At 35.9% G+C, this 15118-nt stretch overlaps 1 protein-coding gene and 1 long non-coding RNA gene across 3 annotated transcripts; one reads left to right on the top strand and one right to left on the bottom strand.

Annotated features, from left to right (window-relative positions):
- Window positions 1–215: 215 nt before the first annotated feature.
- Window positions 216–4546, bottom strand: LOC147510239 (uncharacterized). 2 transcript variants are annotated; one of them, XR_015218771.1, is made up of 7 exons: window positions 4407–4546; window positions 4116–4255; window positions 3946–3981; window positions 2798–2992; window positions 1042–1146; window positions 706–926; window positions 216–575 (listed from the first exon to the last, which is right to left on the bottom strand). It is a non-coding gene; the product is annotated as an uncharacterized LOC147510239 (long non-coding RNA). The 2 variants fall into 2 exon arrangements; XR_015218772.1 differs by having other exon boundaries at window positions 3946–4011; window positions 4329–4468.
- A 3745-nt stretch (window positions 4547–8291) lies between these two features.
- On the top strand, window positions 8292–11865 carry LOC147510238 (uncharacterized). Its single transcript, XM_086602255.1, has 2 exons — window positions 8292–10294; window positions 11425–11865. Exon 1 carries the CDS (start codon window positions 8326–8328, stop codon window positions 9880–9882), a length of 1557 nt encoding a protein of 518 aa, XP_086458381.1. The 5' UTR covers window positions 8292–8325; the 3' UTR covers window positions 9883–10294; window positions 11425–11865.
- The last annotated feature ends 3253 nt before the right edge of the window (window positions 11866–15118 follow it).

Genomic DNA, 15118 nt, shown 5'->3' with positions numbered 1-15118 from the left:
AAAGCCTACCAATAGTGACAGTTTTGGGCTGTGGCAAAAAATCAATTTTTCCTACAGTTTGGATCCGTGGGAGATGATGTTTTAGCTACGGTTCTAGACAGTGGCAGAGTTATTTTTTTATTTTTTTAAAAAAAATATTGATATTTTAATTCTAGGGTCAGTTCACTCGCAATCAACAGAGACCTACCAATTACTTAGCAAAACTCCCATAATCATCCTACACTTCAAAATCACAATTTCCATTCATCCTGAAAAATAGAATTCCAAGTGCACATACAAAATAAACATAACAAAAGAAAAAGCAAAAAGAAACAACTTAATAAAGGAAAATACAAGTCATTCAGTTGAAACAAAGAAAGTATAAATTGCATCTGACTCTAAAAATAGGAACATGGACTTGAACACGCCCATCTTCATCATCTGGCCTTCACGATACAAGTCTAGCCCTTCACACACTTCATCCTTCCCATCATCAATTTCGTACCAATATAGACTGCAAAGGCAATGTGTATCCCATGCAATTGGATATCCTTGTTCAACACTAACAATGTTATGCTTTTACGAATCTTCATGGCCTAAAGAAACAAAAAGGAATACGCAAAGGACACCAATTCCAATGGTCAATTATTGACCAGCTTTGACAAAAAATAATAAAAATGCATCTATTGTATGTATTACCAAGCCATCTTAAGTTTAACCAAATACCTTATCACATGTAGAGTTCCTAGAAATTTCCGTTTGTGCTCCCTGATTAATTCCTTACACAGTGAACAATGCATTCACGTGTGATTACATCTCCATTTGTACCCTCTTCTCTTCAATCACCTCATGTAATAGGGTCGTGGTCCAAATCTCTTGTACCCTCTTCCCTTCAATCTCCATTTGTACCCTCTGCAATAGGGTCATAGTCCAAATCTTTGTATTTGCTACTCAGGTCACAAGATCAATTTCATTGATTTGGATTTGTAAAATTAGGAAAAAAAAAGTATAATCAGTTAGACATTTCCTTGACTATAAAGAAAGTAAATATATACTTCGTACCATTTTTTCTCTAACTTTCTCTGAAACAAACATTCCATTCTTTATTGTACGAGTCGCCATAAATATATCAGTTCGGAAGGGGAGATTAGCAGGATCTTTAGCAAGCTATGAATAAGATCATAACATCATTTTAGTCACATGAATAATAACTACCAGTTCTATGGTTCATACAAAAATGAGATCCTTCCGTGAACCGAAAGTCAACTTCATCTTTTTTACTGGAGGCACTATAATTTTTAGACCTTGGTCTTCTATGACCACATTATGAAAATCCACCTGTTCCCGATTCCTTATGGTATACTTCATCAGTACTAAGGAACCTACTTCAAACGTCAATTCTTCATTTTAAGAGATATAACATCAAGGGGGTGATGAGGGGGATAACAAGAAACACTAATGACGAGACCAACACCATTAGAAAAGCTAGGAGGCAATCTACACTATTTCTTTCTTTGTATGTGACTAGTTGATAATCCACCTGACCTTCAATTCTGACCAGGCTACGGTGAGGGTCTAAAATTCAACAAAAGAAGAGAATCAAGATGCAAAATTGCTCAAGCAGTTGGGCAAATGCTATGTTACTTAAACAGGTTAATATATATGCTAAATACTAGACGTTGAATTACTTAGGCAATTAGATATTATTGTGGCGCATTGCAACTACTGCATGTCCGCATCCAAAACAAGTACATGCAAAAACTAGTAAGTGAGCATAATTGCTTATGATCTTGAAACAATATAAGTTCAAATACTAGATTCAAAACACTGAATGAGCTCACAAAAAGGCTCCAAACCTACAAAAGCCTTGAACAAGTTGAACCAATCTTCCACTAGCTAGCACTTCTTCTCTCATTTGACAATTCACAAGAATTAGAACTTATCACTCCTGCTTAGTCCAGCTCATGTTGACATGAAATGGTACAAAACATAACTATGGTGCAACCTAACTTGAAACAAAAATATATCATGCTCCAAGGTGCAACTTGGTAAAATAAATCTGAAAGCCAATATTCTCAAAACATTCGAAATATTTAAAGCAAAAGAATTACACGTCTGATCTACCCATTTCATATAAGTTATGCATTCACATTAAAAATTCTATCCTATTCAAAGTTATGAGTTTCTCTAGCTAATTACAAGCCTAATCTCTAGAAAGCACATAAATATACCAAATTAATGAAAATGCAAGACATGTTTAACTTCAAAATTCTATGTTTGTATATTGGAAATTCTAAAGCTAATGTCCATACATGTTTAACTTTTGATATGGTCATGAGCCAATGATGAGTGATACGAGGACTCTCAAAAACAGTCAGTCAACGAAGAAAATGAGACTGAAGAGTCTAACGAAGAAGGCAGAGTAGGTCAAGTAAGGTCATGATTTAAAAATATTAAAACAACTATATGTGAGATTTTATCCAAATTGCTAAAAAAATTCTAAATTCTTTTTTCTAGTGATCTGTAGCAAAGTATAGTACAGGTCTGGGTATGAAAAACACAAACCCAAAGCAGTCTTGTAGTTGTGGCATATATATACTCTGAATGGTCATACATCATGTATTAATGCTTCTTTACTAATTGGACAAATGAAGAAATGAACTCACAAAGATCAACATATATACGTATGCGCCAGTTGCAATAAGAATACCCAAAGCAGTAGTACCCTCTGGTAGTGACCAGAGTTGGTTCACATTAATTCCTAGGAACTGGCGCATAGTACTTGATTAGCAAATGTAGAATGAAAGAGGAAACTTACTTCAATTGCCCATAGGTTAAGAGTGATAGATTTGACTATTTAATTCTAATTATTTCTCCTGGATTTCTGAAAATGGCCTTTACTTCAGATACAATCCCTTGTAATCCATTGGCCAAGCAGAGGTTTTATGGCTTCATCTAAGGAATTCATTTTGACATCCTTGTAAACTTCCAATCCTCCATTTGTTAAGAACACCTGGTTTCAACAAACAAGCAATTAGCAAGTTACCAACGTTAACAACAATCACTTGGCATGTGTTAAATCTATAATGTGAGCATAAAGATCGACAAAAACCATCATGATGTTAACATCAGTTCATGAGACCAATATGAAGTTAAGTCCTATATTTGAGTTCATGAAATTACGTTTCCAAGCTTTTGTTGTGGTCCACAAGAGAAATTCCGCTAAAGTGAGAAATTCTGAGGCATCAAATAATACTCAGGCAAACAGATTTTACGAACATAAAACTAGATTCACACATGATAAATAAACATCACCAAATTTATCCAAAGAAAAATTAATAATAAATCTAAAACTCAAGATTCGAATTAGTATTCACCTGGTGACTATAGCATCTATGAATGACATCTTGACCCCCATCAAGGTCACACAGAATTACAAAAGGGATAACCCTCTATATATGATTACCTCAAGAGATGAAGGACAAGAAACGCTGGCATCTCCAGAATTAGGCAAATCCATCACAAAGTCAGGTATAGCGCATAATATACTTTAGATGAGAAAACAGTGGTCCTGACACCTTCTAGTACTAGTTTTGGCTAATTCAAAAGTGGGACAAAAGAACTCCGCGTCTTGGAGGAGCAAAGTTGACAAAGGATAAGATCATTTCGCTGTAAATAGCAATCTAGAAATTAGTTTTCCTTTTCTTCCTCTCTTGGTTAGAGGTTATGATAATCGCGCAGAAACCGACTTTGAACCCCATATACCAGTTACCATACCTAAAACACATCTTTCCAGACCAATACTCCAGATCATACCATTTTGAACTACTGTTGGGTTGATGTCACATAGTATCTTTTGAATTATATATTTTTGAAAAGGAGCAAACCCAAAGTATAAGAGTAATAATCAAAAGACCAAAGGTAAATAAACACCAAATTTCACAGAGAAAGCAAAGTTTGTAGTACCATAATTCTTGAGGTCCTCCTTATCTGCTTGCGCTTCTGCAAATTGCAACCACAACTATCGTGATTCTAAGATAAAAAATGGAATGACTTCAAACCCAGTTCATGAAAATGAATATAATATTAAAATACAAAGACCATTCACATATATAACATAAATCAGTAGAACAAACCTGTGGGCTTAGATTGCGTTGAACGCCCCCCTGATTTGGGATTCTTGTCTCCTCCCTGTTTTTTGTTATGTGCTTCCTGTTTTTCAATATTCTCCTCTGTGAATTTCAATAAACGGTGTATTTCGACCCATTCATCCCAACTGTTGATGAAAAACCAATTTGATAAGATAATCATGTTTAGCGAGATGTCGTACAATAATGATGAGCACTCACCTTTTGTTCTCCTAATTTTGTCAAATAAAACCCTAAAAGGAAAATCGGTGCTTGAAACAATTTTTTTGTTTTCCTTACCTTGTCGAGATGAGAGAGAGAGAGACAAAAAAATGTAAGTGTGGGTGGGAGGCGGAGGTAAGTGGTGGAGAAGAATAAGAATAAGAGTGTTTCTACAGCAACTCACACTTTTGAACCGAATTTGTGAACACACTGACGTGGCAAGCAGAGAGACCTTGATTTTCAGTACTTCTTTGACCAATACACACGCACCCCTTCCCGATGAGTGCCACATCAGTGTGTTCACAAATTCGGTTCAAAAGATTCGGTTGCTATAGAATTTTGGTAAGAATAACTGATCGAGCGAGTGCATATCTTCGAATTTTCTTTTCTACCCGACCAATTTTTCGGGCCCTAAGCCCACGGTCAAAACGCGTGGATATGAATCTACATAAAGAGAAAAGTCTTACCCGACGGTTTAACTCGTGGCTGCCACCCACTGCTAAAAGTAACATGTAAACCGTGGGTAATAGTATTTAAGTATGCTTACGAGCTAAAAAATAATCATGGGCAAAGTAGCAAGAGTTCATGACCATGGCAAAAAATACCGGGTAGCCGTGGGCAAAAGTCTATTTTCTTGTAGTGATGAATGTTGATTTTTATTTATTTTTGGTTTTTTAATTTTCATGGTGAACATCTCTCCCTTATTTTGTTAAACCCCAAAGCAAATTTCAGGCCCTTATCCTTCTTGTTCATAGAGATTTGAGAGATGTTGCATAATAGTTAAAAGTACCAATATGTCTAGCCTAAACCTTGAATGTAATATCTAATATATTTCCAAATGCAAATAAATATATTTAGTGGTAGTTATAATTGCATATATCATATAGATCACAGCCATAATATTTGTGAAGCAGGGTACGTTGTGTTATGACCTAATTTCTTAACCTAATTCTTCCTCTCATTTTTCTTGGCAGTTCTCTCTCTCAGTTTTTTTCTCCCCTTCTATTAGGTTTTCTCTTCTCCCTTATTCTTGGTCCTCCGCTCTCTACGTTTAACCCTTATCTTGCTTTCATCCATCCACTGTGCTACTCCCACGTGTCCTCTACTACGTGGCACATACAGATCCACCGCTATACTCAGTCTTCCGCTCTCTACGCTTAACCCTTGATCTTGCTTTCATCCATCCACTGTGCTACTCCCACATGTCCTCTACTACGTGGCACATACAGATCCACTGCCTAGCCAATTATTCGATATCCTCCGCTCTATGGTTTTTGCGTACTCCTCCTCTTTGGACTTCGTCCTAATAGCTCAGTCATTCCTCCGGACCTACAAACCCCATTAGGTTCTCCAGACCTATGAAGCCCATTAGGTTCAAACTAGACCGTAACAGTTGCCCCCTCTTGGAGATACGGACTATAAGTCCATGGTGCAAAGAACTTGTCTTCTGTAGGAACAGATGTGGTGCGGAGGAATCTACGCTTGATTTTATTCCTCTTGATTGACTTTATGATTTTCCTTTAGAGGACATGAGCTTATCATTTATGTTTTCTAGATGAGACCCCATATCATAAAAAGAAAAACTGCTTAATGATCATCATCTCTAAGAAAGTTAGTCTCGCATCGCAAAGCAATGAAGAAGTATTTCAACGGAAATTAGTGGACTTTAATCTCTATATACAGTACCCCCCGATACCTTTTGAGGTAAGTCTTTGCACCATGGTGGAATCAGCTGCCAATGGAGTTATGGACAACTCCACAGTAGTTATTTGAAATGCAGAGTATTCAACGCGGTATAGCCAATGGAGCCCAATAAGGCTAGTGTTGGGGTGATAGTCTACGCACCAGTCCAATGTTCATACCCAAAAAAAACATGAACCCAAAACAGATATGAACATTGATTGTTCATACCCAAAACAGACATGAACATTGATTGTTCATACCTGAAACATATATGAACAATAAATGTTCATACCCAAAACATATATGAACATTGATTGTTCATACCTACTTAAAAAAAAATATGAACCAAAAACATATATGAACATTGATTGTTCATACCTACTTAAAAAAAATATGAACCAAAAACATATATGAACATTGATTGTTCATACCCCAAAACATATATGAACAATAAATGTTCATACCCAAAACATATATGAACATTGATTGTTCATACCCAAAACAGATATGAAAAATACGTGTTCATACCAACAAAAAAATATGAACCCAAAGCAGATATGAACAATAAATGTTTATACCCAAAACAGATATGAACAATACGTGTTTATACTTAAAGTAGGTATGAACAATATGTGTTCAACAGTAAAAAAATGAACAATCATTGTTTGATTAACATTAAAATTTTAGAGGATCTTGGTGGAATCGAACCACCATCACCTTTGGATATCTCCAAAGTGCTCCATTTGAACTAAATAAAAATAAAATAAAATGATAATGGTGTGATACTTCATCTTCAATGTCTTTGATTTTTTGGATAATGGTTGTCATCTTTGTTCAACTTCTTTAAAATAATTGAAGCTTCGCACAACTTTGTCTATTTCTCGACTTTGGTTTTATGTTTTTTCTCTCGTAATTTCGTTTGATTAAAACAGGGAAGGGGTTTTGGGTTTTCTCTCTTGTAATTTCGTTTGATTAAAATAGGGAAGAGATTCAATTTGTAGTTTGATGAGGTGCGTCATGAATCAAAAAGTCAGGTCAGTTGGAGAAGAAATGGGTTTTGGGTTTTCTCACTCGTAATTTTGTTTATTAACAGGAAAAGGTAAAAGTGGTATTTAAGAAATATAAAATAAACTGGGCCAACTTATTTTGTCCTTGAGGGTTATTAAAATCAAGAAATTGGGCCCGTGAGTTATTTCATCAAGAAATTGGGCCTAACACCCAATTTTGGAGAAAATGAAGTCTAGAGGACACAGTTTTTGGTGAGTAACTCACAAGGACAAATTCTAGGAATTAGTAACTCACGGACCCACGATTTCAAATTTAGTAACCCTCAAGGATAAAATAAGTTGGCCAGACCATTTTATTTTTTTTTAAATGCCAGTTATACCCTTTCGTGAAAATAACCCTCAAGGACAAATAGTCCAAATTTAAAATAAATATTTTCCAATTTTACCCTTTCTGTCATTTTACTATGAACAATGAGTGTTCATACCTTCTGCTGGTGTATGAACAATGATTGTTCATATCCAAATAGGTGAATGTACCTTATACAATATATTGATGTATGAACATTAATGAACATTTAATGTTCATACCCAAAGACTATGAACATTGAATGTTCATACCCAAAGGACCAAGGACTATGAACATCGAATGTTCATACCCAAAGGACTATGAAAATTGAATGTTCATACTCAATCAATATTCATACCCAAGGACTATGAACATCGAATGTTCATATCCAAAGGACTATGAAAATCGAATGTTCATACTCAATCAATATTCATACCTAGGACTGAACATTGAATGTTCATATCCAGCGAGGATATGAACATCGAATGTTCATACAATCAATATTCACACCTACGAACATCGAATGTTCATACCCAAAGGACTGTGAACATTGAATGTTCACTATGAACATCGAATGTTCATACCCAAAGGACTGTGAACATTGAATGTTCATACCCAATCAATATTCATACCCAATGACTGTGAACATTCAATGTTCAAATGTTCATACTAAATACACCAGGTCGTTTCGTGTGGGCCGGGCCGTTAATTATTTCGCGTCAGGAGTATACTTGACATTTCATTTATCCGATCCGTTTTTTATTTCGCATGGTATACTTGACCTTTCATCTACCCGGTCCTGGAGAGTTACAAAAATAAAAAAAGTGTCTTTGAGAGTTATTTTTTGGGCATTTTTGTCCTTAAGAGTTACTCTCCACTGTCCTCTACAATTGGGACTATTTCTTGAATAAAAAAACAAGTAACAAAACTCATTTCTCCACTTAACCAAAAAAAAAAAAACATGACACCCCTCATAATCTATACTAAACTAGCTCGCATTATTCAACCAGTACTCCCATCCATTTCTTCTCCATGCACCTTATCTAAATTTGGTTACATATCCAACACACCAGATGATGTAAACGAAATATGTCGAGTACTAAGTGACTATCGAAACCCGCAGCACGACATAGAATCAGCTCTCAACTCCTTTTCTACTAAAATCTCAACAGATATAGTAGAGCAGGTTTTAAAGAGGTGCAAGAATCTTGGGTTTTCAGCTCATAGATTCTTTCTATGGGCTAGAAAGTTGCCGGGTTTTGTTCACAGTAGAAATAGTCATCACATTTTGGTAGATATACTTGGTAGTAGTAAACAGTTTCCTTTGATATGGAACTTTCTTTCGGATATTAGAGACGGTGGGGATTATGAGATTAGTTCTGAGATGTTTTGGATTGTTTTTAGATCTTATAGTAGAGCTGGTTTGCCCATGGATGCTATTAGGGCTTTTGAGAAAATGCATGATTATGATCTTAAGCCTGGGGTTGATGATCTTGATCAACTTGTTTTTACATTATGTAAGAGGAAGCTTGTTAAGCATGCACAAGAGTTTTTTGATAGAGTGAAGTTTGAGTTTCCACCTAGTCCTAAGACTTATAGTATTTTGATGAGGGGTTGGGGGGATGTGGGTGATTCGGTTGAAGCTAGAAACCTGTTTGATGAAATTCTTGAGAGAGGGTGTTCGGTGGATTTGATTGCGTTTAATACTTTGTTGGAGTCTATGTGTCGTAGTGGGAAGGCGAGGGAGGCGTATAAGATGTTTAAAGAGATGGGGTTGTATGGACTGAAGCCGGATGCTTCTACTTATTGTGTTTTTGTTCGCGCTTCTTGTGAGGCAGATGATGTTCATTCGGCTGTTAAAGTACTTGATAGGATGAGAAGGTATGATTTGGCACCAAATGTTTTTACATATAACTGCATTTTGAAGCTCTTTCTTAAGAAGCAAATGGTAGATGATACTTATTTACTATTAGATGAGATGATTGAGAGAGGTGTTAGTCCAGATATATGGAGTTACAATGCAATCGAAGCATTTCATTGCAATCACTGTGAAGTAAATATGGCCCTTAAGCTGATCACTAGGATGGAGAGTGATGGTTGTATGCCTGATCGACATACTTATAATATGGTGCTTAAAGTGCTTATTAGAGTAGGAAGGTTCAATCGAGCTACAGAAGTTTGGGAGAGCATGGAACAGAGAGGCTATTATGCCCCAGTTTCTACTTATGCTGTCATGATCCATGGTCTATGTAAGAAGAAAGGTAAAGTGGAGGATGCGTGTCACTATTTTGAAATGATGATTGACGAAGGATTACCTCCATATCCTTGTACCTGTGAACTCTTGAGGGACCGTCTTTTAGGATTAGGATTCTGGGAGAAGACTCAAATACTCACAGATAAAATGTTGCAAAGCACTTCGTGTTCTATCCAAGAGCTATCAAAGATAATGGCTGGTGATAAGGTATATAAGGAATTAAGTAGTGAGGAAGAAAAACCAAAATGGTATGAGAATGCTTAGATTAGATAATACAGTCTTTCAGTAGAGTTGTTGCTCTTACCTTAATCTCTGAAGGGGGTCAGCATACTGGGGCTCCATCAACAGGTCCATCTCGTGTTTGGTTGATGTGTTGTTTATCCATTAATACCATCTCAAAATGGTACGAGTTTTAAAGCCTGAAAGCTTAGATCTGCGGTTCCAAAGAATTTGATGTGATCACAGTCTTCCAGTTTGAAAGGTTGAAACAGAAGTACCTCCTTCAGCACACTATTTTGAACATCAAGGAGGTCTAAGTGGGTAGAGAGATTAGAATTGGATAAAGAGAAGAGAAGAAAGAAAGATAATATCGAAGAAGGACAAGGAGAGGGACAAGTGACTAGAGAAACAGATCAACATTATCTCTCATTTGGCAAGGCATCCCCATTGGTTGTTTGTAAGTTAGCTCTTACTAAATATTTCTAATTTTTCAACATGTTAATTTATGTTTTCTAGTTATCACTTTGGCACAGGAAAATTTTATGCATATCAAATAGAGAATGAGTAAACATTGACAGGAACAATATGTGACTTACGTGTGACACACACACCAAAATAAAAACAGAATTTTTTTTTAAGTACCTGAACGTTTTTACAATATGTGTACTAGTAATTTGAGTCTGAACAAAAAATTGTCAACGATTTTAACTTATTTAAACACTTCATACCTGGAGTCTTTGTAGCACCCATGAGGCTTCTCTCCCATAAACAAGAATCATAAATACCATACAAGAATATAGACAAAATATGGATTGTGAGTTTAGGTGAGATGTTAGCTGGTTTGTTCAACAGTGTATATACTATATGTCAGACTGCAAAAAGTACCGAACGTAATGGTGGTTTAGGTTCTCCTGTTCCTGATTGGCCTTGGTTGAATGTTTCAATAGATTTCATTCTGGGTTTAATCGATTCTTGTCGTTCTTTAACTATTTTACAGTATGGCCTGCTTGGTTCCTTGTAAACTAACTTATGATGCCGCATTGCCGCTCATATTGCTCATTGTCATGGCTTGCCTTACAGTATTACTTCTGATCGAGACTTGAATGCACAAACTATTTTTGGGAAACTCTATCAAAGCTCTTAAAATTAGCTTTACAATTCTCCACGAATATCCTTCTCCAAAGTGATGGTTAGATTGAGGCTGTGAACCACAATTTGGGTGATCTCTTCCGCTGTCTGGCAGTTGAGTCTCTAAAAAAACATGGAATTTTTAGATGTTCTGGCTGAATTTGCTTATAACAACTCATTAAATCACACCATGTGTTTTTATCTCCTTTGCTACTGTCCATCGTGCGTCACCTCTGACTACTGTTGGTTTAGCTCTTGTTCTTCCTCCTTCTCAATCTCTGTGTGTGCGCTATAGCTAATGATTCTGCATTCCATGTTGCTTCCATCCATGAGAGCGCTAAGAAACATCTATTTATGTGTATCCAAAATGGAAGAGTGATGTTCACAAGCATAAGCGTTTGATGTTTTTTTTCGAAAAGGTTGATTTGGTTATGATTCATTGTTCTCGCCATATTCCAGATGCAGATGCAGACATTGCTGTTTCCATGTTTGTGAAGTTGATATGCCTGTTGAACAGGAAATTTCGCAGACTTTCAGTATTCAAGTTTCGACTCCTTTCCATATTCAGTATCATACCCCTCCCAGTTCCATCTTATGGTCCTGGTAGGATCTAAGGAGTATGATGTTCTTCATCCAATCGATAGGGAAACTAATGATCGTTATCTGGTCCAGCAAAAGAAGTATCCCAATCTGAAAATATGTGGATTTAGATGCTTTATTTCAGCGATTGGATCCCCAGTTTTATGCCCATTGTTTACACACTTTATATTGAATCTAAGAATAAGGCTTTTGCCAAAAGAGTATTAGTTTTGATAGCTTTAATATTCGGGGGGATTATTCTCTGTGATCTTCTTTAGCGATTGTTTGGAGTTAATTTATGATTATAGTCAGTATTTTTCATGTAGTTTTGTAAATTTAGTTTACTGTTCTTCTTAACTTTGGAGGTTTCTTGAGTTTGAAACCCAAAATTTCTCAATCTAGCTTCCTTGTTGAAGCCTCTACGACAGCAAATTTGAATTGTGTTAACCACAATATAAAATGTGGTTTTGAAATCTGAAAATTGGTAAATCTATATGCTTATTGAACTTAATCATGATTATAAACTCTACTTTAACTGTTAAAAGAAAATTAGGTATGTATGTGGTCATTGTAGTAGGATGATGAACCATGCTATCGTCCATTGTTTGCTACGATACGAATGCTCTATGGAGGACAACAGTTCTTTCTCTTCAGCCTAAGAAACCTACCATGATTGATCTCCCAGTCTGTTGTATTTTGATTTAGTTACTTGCTGCATCTGGACCATTGAAGCACACCTCATCTGCTATTTTCAACCTCTGGACTTAGAACAGTTTTTCAGGAAATCAGCAATCACTGGTTTGTAGTGTAGTTCTACTGAAAGTTTGCTAAAAAAGTCAACAGGGTAATGGCTCCAAAAATTATGTCACGTGTAAAATTTTGCAGAAGTTGTTAGTTAGAGGGCAACTCAAGTTTCCAGTTCTATTTGGGAACTGTTACATTGACTTTTGTATTTTCTGCAACAGTTGATCCCTAGAAGCTTAGTAATGTCTACTACACAACACATTAAGCTATTGCTATACTTAAAGAGTCTGACATGGAGATTCGCTTCATTTAATTTGATAATGAAACGTCTGTTTTGCTTAGACCATTTTTATAGAAGACAGGACACTAAGTGAGATCACAGAAAACAAACATCAGAGATATTACCGATGGCTTCACCAAGAAACTTCTCAGATGATGGTTTGGGAATTATGCTGCTGGTTGTTCTCATCCTTTCTTTCTCCTTCATACCTTTGAAATCAGGTAATGATCATGAAAATTTATAAATTATAATCCATAACCGGTATGTTTCTGCTATTTTGCACAGTATATATATTTAGCTTACTAAGAGCTTTCTCTTTTGGTTTTTGTAGTTTCTTCATACTTACCAAATTATGCTGAGAGACAGAGGAAACATGTTGTGGGTTCAAAGCCTCCTTTATGTGTCAACAAGTGCTTCAGTTGCAATGCTTGCATTCCTACCCTTGTTACCCATCATCCAGGCCAAAAGAAGTCATCTCTGAATGAAGACAGCAACTATTATCCCGTGTCATGGAAATGCCGATGTGTAAAGAATATTTCTGAACCATAACTTGAGCACCTTTATATGTATCATTGTATGTATACGACTGGTTATATATTATGAAAACGTGCCTTGTTCTAGACCTCTGGTCAAAAAGTTTTGCGGTGGCTTTTGTTTCAGTAAAGATCGCCTGTGATATATTTTTCTGTGTGTTCTCCTTGATGATTATTACTAATGTAAGTGATCCACAGTGAACATGCAAAGGCAACCAGGCTAATTTCGGATTTACCAATAAGCTATGCACACACGCAACTTAGCTAAAACACTTGCCAGATCGCCACATACAGAGTAGGTGTTAACCGAAGAACTAAGTTTTGGAACCAAAGTCTGACTTGTCTTAAGATCGCCAAACGAGCTGCCAAGAGGTACACCTCGGCCGTCCAGTTTGGTTAACCGTGGAGGCTTGGAAAGTTGACAGACTAGATCTTTGTGCCAAAGGTGGTTGACCATGTGGTCTGCCAACTGACCTTACTAGCCATTTTGCCAAACCCTTTGTATTCATCTTTAGACGTCTGTAGAATCTAAACTTTGAGTAGGATTCAAACACACAAAATTGATACGTATTGCGACTTATCGAGATCTGAAACAAAATTTATAGGAGAACTTGTGGACGTATTAACTTTGATCAATTAACTTAGCAAACTATAATAAAGACTTGAACATACGAGAAAACAAATAAACCTTGAATCCAACCAAACTTGGCATAGTCTAATTGGTCCAACTGGGCAAAGTAAGATTAGTGGGCATAAAACTAGGACCAGAACATCAGTTTTTCTTTTTGTTTTTTCATTTCAACAAAATGAATAAACAGGAAAAGAAACAACAAAAACAAAAGGGGACAGACTGTTCATCTTCTCCGACGCACCTCTACTAGTCAGAGCATCCCGTGAGATGTTTAATCCAAATCTGGCAAGGTCAAATCTTCTTTGGAAATACAACCCAAGTTATAGAAGCCTCGCCCATCATCTCAGTTCCATGAAATATTGTACCAATTCATATCAAAACCAAATTCTTAGAAAAAAAAAAAAAAAAAAAAAAAAGTGGATTCATTAGTATTTCTCTAAATCGTCTCAATGATCTAATTTTAATTATTGTCGTCAGCAAATTTAAAGATGATAGCGACTTCAATTTGAACTTTCCTTCTCAATGAGAAGGATGTTAAAATCTATGTTTAATTTATTTTTCTTTTTTGTTCCATTGTTGAGAAAATAAAAATGAAAATGAAAACTGAAGTAGTATTCGGAGTTGTAGATGCTTTGCCCACGTGGGCCAATTAGACTATGATGTCCCGTGGACAAACTTTTGGTGTATGCCCACAAATTCGATCTCAACTTTATATATAAATCATCAATAACAACAACAATAATTCAATCGTTCTCATGTTTGACGTCCTTGATGGACTCTCTCACATCATTTGAAAACTCACTTTTACATTATTCACTCTTGTACTTACGTCCTCTCTCATCATTTGAAAACTCATTTTTACACTATTCACTCTTGTATTTACCTCCATGGCACCATCCCATTACATTTCTTCTATTTTTATTAAAGATGAGTTCTGCCACCAGTTTGTGATCCAAAGATCTAGAAATACAACATCTTCTTATCTTCTCTCTCATATTTTTTGTTTTGATCTGGGCTAACACGAGGATATCCCTATAGGGATGAGTGTTAAACCTTAAGACACTAAACCCTAACCCCTATAAACTAGACCCTAAGTTGGATCCGTGGTTCCTATATTCTAAATTTATAAACAAAAACTCTAAACCAACCCGAAAGTAAATCAAACCCACAAAATAAATAATAAATGGTTTGTTTTTGATTTTTTAAAAATATATAGGTTTATAACGGACCGTTAGATAGCGTCTGATCCAAAAATATATAAGTTTATAACGGTGCGTCTGCATTTTAAAATGTATAAGTTTATATATATGGATATCCTCGTGCTAGACGAACTCGTTTGTTTTTTATTTTGAGACTATTGGATCACACATCTAATTGTTCGTGGAC

This window comes from Coptis chinensis, chromosome 3 (genome assembly GCF_015680905.1).
Source record: "Coptis chinensis isolate HL-2020 chromosome 3, ASM1568090v1, whole genome shotgun sequence".
In the NCBI taxonomy this organism is placed as follows: domain Eukaryota; kingdom Viridiplantae; phylum Streptophyta; class Magnoliopsida; order Ranunculales; family Ranunculaceae; genus Coptis; species Coptis chinensis.
Note: the sequence above shows the minus strand (reverse complement) of the source record. Positions and strands in the feature narration are given on the sequence as shown.